The sequence below is a fragment of the Meleagris gallopavo genome, chromosome 6 (genome assembly GCF_000146605.3).
Source record: "Meleagris gallopavo isolate NT-WF06-2002-E0010 breed Aviagen turkey brand Nicholas breeding stock chromosome 6, Turkey_5.1, whole genome shotgun sequence".
NCBI lineage: Eukaryota > Metazoa > Chordata > Aves > Galliformes > Phasianidae > Meleagris > Meleagris gallopavo.
In genome coordinates this window covers 1,515,790-1,526,804 of record NC_015016.2, presented here as the reverse complement: position 1 = coordinate 1,526,804, position 11,015 = coordinate 1,515,790, and the positions used below count along the sequence as shown (strand labels likewise).

The following is an 11,015-nucleotide window of genomic DNA, read 5'->3' as shown; positions in this document are numbered from 1 at the left end:
TTTTTTTTTTTCTTGTGGACCATTTAACTGCAACATGAAGTCATTTTTGGTATTGAAGGTTACTTTGAAAGTAGTTTTCCATGCTTTTTTCAGGCATACGAGCATTTCTGAAACCATACCACTTTGACAAGAGGTAATTCAGTACCCACACACCGACATTCCTATGGCAAAGGGGACACATCTACAGACAGTTTATAAAGGAATCCTTATGGTTCCTTGAAAATTATCGTCAGTTAAGACTTTAAGAAGTGTCCTGAACAAATTCATGATATACTCAACTCTTCACAACATTTGACTTCAGAACGTGTCGAAGTATGCCTAGCACTGCAAGATGAATTGAATTGGGACTGCTTCAAAACAGTTCCTTAGCCTCTGAAGAACACCTCTGTTTATCACTGAATTCACTTTTAAATGCAAAAGTGTGGGCAGGTTGGATGTCAAGATCAAAACTCACTCATCACACTTTTGCTCACAATTCTCTTGTGTGTAATCTCACCCTTCTGAGCAGATTTCTGCCGTATCACAGTACAGAAAGGATTAAGACAGAATGGCAGTCTTTGTTTTCATCACCTACCTGTTGTATATATACCCTCTCTCTCATATAATGCAACGGTCAAACAAGACAGCATGGAACCCATCTTCCAGCATTAAAAAAAGCACGTTAACAAACTAGAAATGGCAGCCTTTGTAAGAAGTCCGTCACAGTTTTTGAGTTGCTAGCATATATTTAATAGTAACAGGCAGAGAGCCCTACGGTGTTTATAAACACACCTCAGTAGCAACTGCTGCACCAAGAAAGCAGTGTCAGCAAAGTCACTCACGTGTCTCTCATGGCTTGGAAAATCCGATTCAAGGAAATCAAACTTTTTTCTGTATTGTGAAAGTAGTGTTTGACATAAAACAAATCAGCTGAGCTTCGGTACATCTCTCCTTGTGGATACAATCAGTCAAGTGAGTTCGCTGCTAAATGGTAAAGTTTCAGTTAGCTCAGGAAACACCCTTCAAAACTTCATTTGCAACACCGTCAAAACTGCTTTTGTTTTTCTTTCTAAATGCAACACTGATAAACTTATTTAATATGGTTTCCATTGCCGAAGAAACATTTTCAGCTGTATCTGCTGCTCTCACTGGGACTTCGGTTGTTGGAGTAACTGCGATCACTTTCGCTATCAGAGCCATAAGATCTACAAATAAAAGATTAAAATGCCTCAAAATTGCATTCTGAATTTTCAACTCAAAATTGCGCCGCATTAAAAAGATCGGCAAGAGATGCACAAGACAAGAAAACATACATTATATCTTATATAACAACTGAAATATACATTATGGGACACTCAATTAAAATAGTCATTAACTTCGCATGAGGAAAACCCAGTGAAAGTCAAGTCAGACTGTGTTTGCAACCATAACATTTCTTCCTTTCTTCAGTGCAGATGAAGAAAGCAGTCACCCCCAAACAATTAGGTTTTTGTTAACATTAATAGCTGACTAAGCAGTATATTCTGACAAATATAGTTTTATTTCTCAACCGAGATGATCTTCTGTCCCTTTGCTTTATGAATTGCAATTTGAAGTCTGGAGAAGAGCCTGAAAAATCAGGTCCCATAGTAACAACAGGAGTGTGTGAGCAGGAGAGAAATAGATTAAAATGTTCTAGCTTATCCAAACCAAGAGTTCCAAGTTCAGCACCTGGCCAAGCACTCAGATTGTTTTAGATAAGCCACAGGACGTGTTCGATTTATATAGTGTTCAAATTATACAGAATAAACCTTTCTCACACATTTTCTAGCCTCATGCCTGCAAGGAAAGCTTTGCTAGGGCAGGGCAGGCACATCCTAACCAAGCAGCGTTTCTCTGAAGTTTCCAGACATCCTAAAACAATAATTTTGAAAGACTACTTTCACACTCATTAATCTCATTCATTGTCCTTCAAACACATGATGAAAGCCATCCTACTGTCACAACTAGATGGCAAAATGGGTGACCGCAACGTCCATTAAGAGTTAATACAAAGTCATAGGAAAAAAAATGAGTATGAGAACAGAAAAATGAAAATTTATAGCAGCCAGAGATCTGCCTGACTTACTGTAGACTAGTAAGGGAATTATTAAAAGGTATGGAATTAATCACTGCTGAACTTATTCACTATATAAAGCTCACTTTCCACTTCCATCTTGGTGAAACGTGCTCACTTACAGCTATGGTAATTCCCCTGGTCTAAGTAGGATCATTTATCCTAAACTTATAATTTGGTGCCAACGCTGAGACAGAAAGCATGCTGGCTTTACTGGTGAAATATTCTTTCAAAACATATTCTAGGAAGTTGAAGATTAATTCTGGATAGCACTAATTCTTCCACTTCCTTTGCACACTTTTTGTTTTTAAATCCACTTTCACAGTCTAGCCAAAAAGCATTCACCATCCAATGGAATTCTTTGCATACTAGGTAGCTTTGAATCCATGACAGGGTACCCACTTTAAATCCGGAAAGCTAATTCACTGCAGGATTTAAATAAAACACCTAAGGGAAGGATTATTAAATATATATATATGTGTGCTTATTTTGACCATCCACGGCCATTTTTGCAATATATTTTATTTTCTGGAAAAAAACATTAGCTTTCATTAACTTAACTACATACTTTGTGCTTTTTTTTTTTTTGCATAAATACAGGGTTAAAGCCATGCAAGTAAATAACATACCTGGATCTTCTGTCATAACTTCTAGATCTTCGATAGCTGTCACTCCTTTTACTTCTACTTCGACTTCTGCTATAGTAACTATCATAGGTGTATGACCTACTTTAAAGGGAAAAGAAAGCCACTGTTGATTTACAGTCACAGGTCTAGAATGCCATTCGTGTTATGTACAAAGAAATAAATTGCTGTATAGAAATTATTCTTAATAATTTCAACAAGAAAACAAGATAATACTAAGTTTTCATACAAGTTTAATGTCAGAATTAAATACCTTCAAAAGAAGAAATATAATCTTAAATTTTTGAATCTACAAGTCCTACAAAGATTTTTCATTACAAATGGTCCATGAAGGAAAACAACTTGTTTTCAGAAGTATTAACCAACGAGTACCAAAATTATCCTAACTTATATTTCAAATTTCATTTTAAGAAAAAGGAAAACGCGTTCGCTATTATTTATGACATGGTTTGGTTATGTTCAAAGTGTCTCATTTATGCTGATTTTGCTTGGGTTGAAGTTGCTATCACGAGAAGTTTAATTCTAAGTACCACAGACAAAGGGGTATTCTTATACTAAGATATTTTGATAGTAAGTATATTCATTTCAAAGCTGTTACAGAACTACTATCCATACCTGGATCGACTGTGGTGACCATAAGAACTACTTCTGGATCTGCTTCTACTATAGGTTCGACTGAAAACAAACAAACAAAAAACCAAATCACATTAAGGTAAAATCAGGAACAAGTGCAGAACAGGGCCCAACAGGGAAAAAGGCAGAGGGGAGTATTATTTTCCAGAACTCCTTACCCATACTGCTGGACATGAAAGCAAACTGCTTTTCAGTAACAGGAAATTTCAAAATACGACGATTCTAACTTGCACTTTTAAGAGAATGCATCAGATTGTATCACATATGGCCAAGCCCACTTTCAATTTGTTCAGAGATGGAAGCATCAAGAATCCTGGGCACAATTTACTGCTTTGTTAATATACCTCAATGCTGTCTCCAGTAGAGAAACTTACCTACGACTCTTGTAACTGTGGTAAGAACTACTTCGGCTTCTCGACCGATCTCTGCTGTACCAGCCCCTACTTCTGCTTCTTGTGTAGCTTCTCGACCTGCAATCAGTGAACAACTTCAGACAATCCATAGAATATAACAGGTGAAAAGCAGAAGGAAACGAAAAGCAAAAGCGTTTAGAACTTTACCTTTAAAACTAAATACATATTCCACACTCATTAAATTATAAGAATTTTTTAAAAGAAGAGCTGAGAAAGAAAAACATGCCTCAAAATGCTGGAAACTTTCAAGTTAACGTGGTAGGCTGTGAACACACAAACGTTTTACCTGTAGGAATATGTAGAGCTTCGGGATCGACTTCTTGAGTGACTGTACGATTCAGACCGTGTTCGGTGTCTGGATTTAGATTCAGATTTACTTCGAGACCTACTGAGGCTCCTGGATGGACTATTGTCATCTCTACTTGGAGACTCCTCCTCGCTGGAACTTTCTTGGTTCCTTGGCCTTCGATTTAGTCGTGCTGTCTTCCTAACTTCGTCAAACAGAGATCCAGGCCTTACTTTATTTTTAGCTTTTATTTCAATTCTCAAACCTGCTGGCTTAGCCTCTGGTGCTGCAGCCACATTTTTTACTTCCGTGGCAGTACTAATTGTAGCTGGTTGCAGATTACCAACACCTTGCAAGGGCTTCCATTTATTATCAATTGAATTGCTTTGTGTATTTTCAGCAATTTCATTTTTCAAACTACAGTCTTTAGCATTAGATGCGGGAACGGAGTTATTCTCTTGCCTTCCTACTTCTTCTTTAATATTAATGAAGTCTGCAATGTTGTTTCCTGGTTTGACAGCATCTTGTTCGGAGGTCTGTAAATCTTTGTTTATAGTAGCACCTAAACTCTGAGGTTTATCAGTGAGAATGACAGGAGACAAAGTGTCCACAACCACCTTTCCTGGTGAGTTACGATCTGGAGTACAAATCTCCATGTTGTCATCTGTCTGAATTACATCCAATCCATTCTGGTTGCTTTCTTCAGCATGCTTAGTCTCGTTATTGCAAGTAGTCGCATTTATTCCTGAGTTTAATATACTGGTTGAAGTGTTTGGATTGATGCTATCTTTATTAAGCTTATTTTGATTTGGTGAGGCATCAGGAGTAGTATTTTTAACTAGCAGGTTTTCATCTGCACAAGGTTTTTCACCATTTCCTGTTTTGTCTTTGACCATTTCGTCCTTTTCACAAGCTTCTTGTTTTTTATCCTTCACACCCCTGCTAAGCTGCTTTTCTTTGTCATCCTTGATAACTGGCTTTTCATTTATATCTTCTTCCTCTTCTTCACCAAACTCCAGTGGGGGTTGCCAGTGAAACACTTCTTTTCTTTTCTGAACTTCGTGTTTTTTCTCCTTTTTCCCTTTTGATTTTTCTTTTACTTTTTTGGAATGTGATTTTTTAAGAGTTTTTTTCGACTCGTGTTTCTGTTTTTTTGTTTTTCTTCTGGTATGCGTTGAGTTAGACTGAGAACTCTCAGATTCTGAAGATGGTAACTGTTTGCTTATTTTCCATGCACTATCAGAATCCAGAACGCCTTCTGAGGAATTGGATTTTGTTTTTCTCCTTTTGGTAACACTAAGTTCTGTATCAGATCCTGATGTGGCCTCTCCTTCCTCTTTATCAGAGGAGGGTCTGGAATCTCCCCTACCACGATGAGCCTCTCCCCTTTCCGAGTTTGACTCAGAGTCCCATTTACTACATGAATAGGACTTTTGTTTACTTTTTGCACCACCTCTAGGTTGCTCAGAAGATTGCTCTTTAACTGCTTTCTTTTTAGAATGATCACTATCCCATTCACACTTGGATTTCTCCTCCCCTCTCACAGAACGGAAGGTATTTTTATCCTGTTGCTGAGCATCTCCTTCTAACTGAAAATGGCCTTCCTTTTCTTGGGCTCCCTTCACTTTACCAGAACGCTCGCTGTCAGTAGAGAAGTCTGAAGATGATAAACTGTCGCTCTCTTTCACTCCTCGAGAAGACTCATCATAGTCTTTCGTATCCTTATAAGGAAGGGTACTTTCAGAGCTTGTTTCTTGCCTCACTTTAAGAGAACGAGTATTCTGATCACCTGATGCAGATTTTCTTTTGCTTCTGTGTCTATCATCATCACTAAGGGAAAAATAAGATGTTGACTCACTATATCCTGACCTGTCACTGCGGTATTTGTTCAGTGATGGTGATCTGCCAGAAGAACGAGATTTTGTCCTTGAGCTAGACAGACTTCTAGATCTTGTGTAAGATCTTGAGTATGACCTACTTCGAGAGGACCTGCTTCTTGATCTCTGCCAACTATCTGAGCTTTTATCACTACGGTATTTGGAATAGCCGCTTCGATCGCTGTCAGAACTCCCCTGTTGCTTTTGATACGAAGATGTGTTAGCCTCTTTAATAACTTCTAAATTATAATTAATTTGGGGGGGTATTAAATGGGTTGCTTTAGCTTTCATTTCCTGAATTCGCTCATAAGATGGCTTCCATGGTTTTTGTCCAGGCTTCCACCTTGAAGGTGGAGGACTATCACTTAAGGGTATTACAGGGAGGGTCTCTGGGACAACTGGTGGGATGATGACTTTATCACTTGGTAGTATAACTGCTCTTACAGGGTCAGAAGGCTTGTTCAACTTACTTTCATTTAATCGTGCTGAAATATTTCGTGGAGAATTGGAAACAGTCTTTTGATGCCTAGGATTAGAACTTGATCTTGACCTACTTCGAGAACGCGATGATTTAGAGGCTGATCTTGATCTGGAACTTCTTTGGGAATAAGATCTCGACTTAGACCTAGACCTGGATCTGGACCTGTAGTATGACCGACTCTCTCTGCTTGAGAAAGTTGATGAACTCTGGTCTTCCTTATCAGATTTAGACCAGTCTCTTCTGGAAGAATGTCTAGAAGACAATGAAGAGGAACGAGATTTCCTCTCACGATCACAGGACGATTTTTTCTTCCTGAATGAACGTGAGGATTCTACCTCTGATGAAGCTGATGCTTTCTTTTTTTTAGTTTGCTTGTGCTTCTTGAAATGCTTTTGCTTTTTAGACTTCTTTTTATGTTTCACTTTCTTTTTTCTGTGCTTTTTGTAGTGACTGGAGTATCTCACAGTACTCAGATCAGAGTAGCCGTTATGCGACCAAGATCTTGATCTCCGTGACGCACTTCTTTCATCCCATCTGCTTGTACATGGGTCACTTAACCTTGAGAAACAAGCAAGCATCACATTAAGTGAAAATTCTTTTAAAAACTTTGTGTTTCCCCGCCACCTCTGCCCCAAGGCAATTAATGAAGCTTAAGAACTGTAAAAATTCCTGCATTTGCTATTAGAAAGCTGCATTTTGAATTGTTTCAATCGCACCAACAGAAAAAAATTATTCTATGACATTATGCCTTTTCAGCATGCATTCATCTGGTGTTACATCTCTGAACCAGAAAGGCTTTAAGAAAGATTCCATTTAAATGCAGAACATTAGGAATGGGGAGATGCCAAATACAAAGATATTTTTACAAATTTTATTTAGCCAAAAAAGAACAACATGGAACATCTACATAATCAAACTGTGTTAAAAAGAAAAAAAAAAGAAGACATCATATATTTGTATTAAGGCTCTTACTTATCGCCTTTACTCCACTTCTCTCCACTAGGTGGTCTGTATGTTCGTAATCTCTGCATTTCCTCTTTCCAGTGAGGAGGAGTCTCACTGCTCTCATCATCATCAGATTCAGAACACGACCGTGATCGAGGTGGGGTGTGATATCGCTGCAAAGGTGAAGAAAAGTCATTCAAGAATATAGTTTCCTTTAAAGAAGAATGAACAATACATAAGCGTATGGTGCCTCATAAAGATTTTGCATGCATCTTCATAACACAAACCAGACAATGCTATTCTCGAACTGTCACAAAGAACACAAATTATGAAGCCCTGCCAAAAATATTCACTTTGGGCACTCATATATCCTACATGTGAGACCAGATTACATAGCTAACTGTATTTCCATTCTCTGAAGGCAGTTCTCAAAGCTTGAGCAGGATGGTGTTGGTTGTTGTTTTTTTTTAAACACAGAAGGAAGAATTTAGGAAGAAGTCAAATTCCCTTTATGGAGCACCTTTTGGTGCATCATAATTACTGCAGATAACCGAACAACTGTTTTTCCCCATGATGCTAAAGAACAGACGTTTCACTTCAGTTAATAGACACTAAATTTCTTCTAAGCATTAAGATGAGCTCTATTTCAAAAGTCACTGCTGTTCAGCCCTTCAGGAATGGGCAGTCAGGTTAATATCTTACAAGCAAGAAATCTTTTTAAAAAGTGTAATGAAGCTTCATGCTAAAAAATGATGCTTAGTCACAGCACTCAAATGAGCAACAAGAGCTTCTCCTGCAGCAGCAGCAAAGCACTCATAATATTGCTAACTCATTATTTTCCATTACCCAGTAGGATGCACACTTAAGTAACTCATATGAGGAAATTAGATGCTCCTCAACTCAATTAACAAAGAAGAAAAACTTCTGGGTTTTACTCAATTATTTTGAGCCACTAGTAAAACAGTATGTGGAAAAAAAACAAAAACAGTTTGTCTGCCAATACAAAAAGAGAAAGACACGTGTGTTGATTTACACAGAATTCAGATAACTTCAGGCAGAACTCTCAAGCCTTTTTCTCTTCACGTAAGAAAACAAGGAGCATCTGTCATGGAGACCTGGAGATTCCCTACCCTTTCTTCTGAAGCAATGACTGCTTGAAAAAAAAAAAAAAGGTGTTGTTCCCCCTTCAGAACCTAAGAGAATTCAAAACTACAAATGAGTACCTTGAGTAGTTGGCTGTAGAGAGAAAGCTAAATGAACTACTAGAGATTGCAGAAAACACGTTCCTCTAACTGCTAGGCTTAAATTATTTCTGATATTATTTATTATTTTCACTCTTCCTGAGAGGATGCAAAAAATCGGGAAAAACAAGACACAGGCACCCAAGTTCCTAGCAAAAGCCAATTCTACTCAGTGCTATGTTAGTTTTCCAGAAATCTCTACTTACATAAATATTTCAAAACATTGTATTTCAAAAGTGTTCTTCAATGGATATCACAGGAGTCAAATACAAATGAAAGCTGTCAGATGTATCAAGGACAACAGCTATCAGATTTAATGTCAAGGCTGGCAAATGAGGGAAGAAGAGGCAATCAGCTGCGGCCCAAACACTGCAGTACCTTGTTTCATCTTAGAGCCATCAGCTAATAATTTTGAGGTTTAAAATCTTTGCTTCACAAGGATGCAAAGCTAAAAAGATGTTCCTCAAATGCAGTGGCTATGACAGAAGAAAAATATCATGTTGAGGGGAGTCTTGGCTAAGAACATCCTTGTGAAATTGTTTTCAGCTAGATAGGTAGATTAATCATTATATATCTATATTTAAGGTCATCCACTGAAGGACCAAATGCACATTTAGGAAAGATGTTTTTATTTTCTCTCCCTTTTCTATTGACTGAAAAACAACAGTGTTTTGGGCCTGTGATTTAGGTTATTAAAGAAGAGACAAGAAAACTTTTCTTAAGAACAGTGGCACTAATGCAAAAGCCTTGTGGTTACCAGAGCACTGAAGCAGAAAAAAGTCTACATTAACAGTGATAGTCTTCACAGAGGAAGGCAGAAAAAAAATGGACCAAGTCTGTATACTTGTAAAAAAGCCTTCTCTACTAGCAATGCAAAAAACTAACTTCTTGCCCACCAGTGTTACCTGTGAAACTACACAGACTTCATCTCAAGTAGCTGAGCAGATGAAACCTACATTAAGTAGCTTAAAAAAAGAAACAAAAGATGTACTTCAAATGCCAAAAAGCAGAACTAACAGCTTAAGTGGTCCTGCCAAACTTGCTAGCATTACTGTTGCTTCCCAGCACTGTGTGCACAATCATCAGAAAGTGCATCAGAAAGGGCTGTTTATGCATCAGACGCTGCAGAAGAGTCTTTTCTTTGGTTCTACTCCAGCCCCAGTGTTTCACAGATGCAGTGAGGAAATGCAAAGGGATGAGAGTGCAATCTCATGTCGCTTCTTATTGCTTCAGATCTTGTGGCTCAACTAGGATGAATCCTTGCTGAATTAATTTCTTTAGAAATAAATAATTTTCTTTTGTTTGAAGCTTCCTTATGTTGGAAACCACTCATGAGTGAGTATGCATTTGTTTTCCCAGTGTTTACGCAAAAAGGACATTAATAAGAAGGATGGGGGAAAAAGTATTGTAAAATGAAGTACTTAACAAACAATATTTCAAACTTCTAAGCTTGAATCTACAGCAGTCAACAACAGCAACAACATCACACAGAGCCTTAAAGGAAATTCAAAGTTCAAGGTCAGAGAAAATACTCTGGATGAGAGGAAAGATAAAAGGAAATCACATACTATTGTGCCTCTTCCTTTAATTTTTCGTCCAGATTTAGACACTGATGGTTTCTGGTCAGTTAGAACTGGAGTAGCATCAAGAAGCTTCCTACATAAATTAATAAAATATGAGCTTACACAAATAAACCCACACATAACCATTTTAATTTCAACCTAAAACTAATATTAATCATGCAAAATATCTTAATAATCTACTTTGATAGGGTAGAACTAAGAATTTAGTGCATGATATTGCCATTGGTATTGACATAAGAAGTCAGCCACACACAGATCTGCAGAGAAAGCCAAACCAACACGTACACTGGTTTTCAGCCTTCTCAGCAGATCTGATTTCCTCTCCTGATAAATAAATGCTAATGGTGAACTTGCAAAGTACTTTGCTGAAGTGGATTTTCTCAATAGGCCAGCTTGTGTTTGGTGAACAAATTGTTAAGAGACACAGAAAGAATAGCTTCAGGATCTTGGCTGTTACACAACGATGCCTCAGCATAGGGAATGGCAGCTCATGACAATCCACAAGTTCTAAAGCTTTGTTTCCTTCCTCAGTAACAAGAGGTAATTCAGCACTCCTTTTTATAGAGGTTGTACAACATCCTTGAAAGAAACAGATAAGGCTTTGAAAACACCTGTAGCACTTCAAGAAAAAGCTTACAAAAGATTATATAGTTAACCAAATTTAAAGAAAAAAAACAAAAAATTGACTACATTTTTTAGATATGTCCAGGACTGTGCCCATATGAATTCAAAAGTGAAGAAATTTGGGACAAAAAAATTGTGATTTATCAGGCACACTAAACAGAAAGTCAGTTGGGAATGCATGACTTTGTTTCCACAAAAACACAGTCTCCTCTCC

At 37.6% G+C, this 11,015-nt stretch overlaps 1 protein-coding gene across 5 annotated transcripts in view; it reads right to left on the bottom strand.

Moving 5' to 3' along the window:
- The window catches only part of NKTR (natural killer cell triggering receptor), a 38,603-nt gene continuing 27,588 nt past the window's right edge, over positions 1 to 11,015 (bottom strand). For 3 of the 5 annotated variants that reach the window (XM_010712247.3, XM_010712246.3, XM_010712249.3), the window contains 7 exons: positions 10,163 to 10,250; positions 7,381 to 7,526; positions 4,051 to 6,966; positions 3,726 to 3,821; positions 3,334 to 3,393; positions 2,704 to 2,802; positions 1 to 1,184 (listed from right to left, as the gene is read on the bottom strand). In XM_010712247.3, coding sequence (XP_010710549.1) covers positions 1,106 to 1,184; positions 2,704 to 2,802; positions 3,334 to 3,393; positions 3,726 to 3,821; positions 4,051 to 6,966; positions 7,381 to 7,526; positions 10,163 to 10,250 — 3,484 coding nt within the window. In that variant the 3' untranslated portion in view covers positions 1 to 1,105. The remainder of the gene's footprint in view (positions 1,185 to 2,703; positions 2,803 to 3,333; positions 3,394 to 3,725; positions 3,822 to 4,050; positions 6,967 to 7,380; positions 7,527 to 10,162; positions 10,251 to 11,015) is intronic. The other 2 variants (XM_019616189.2, XM_019616188.2) reach the window with 1 other exon arrangement.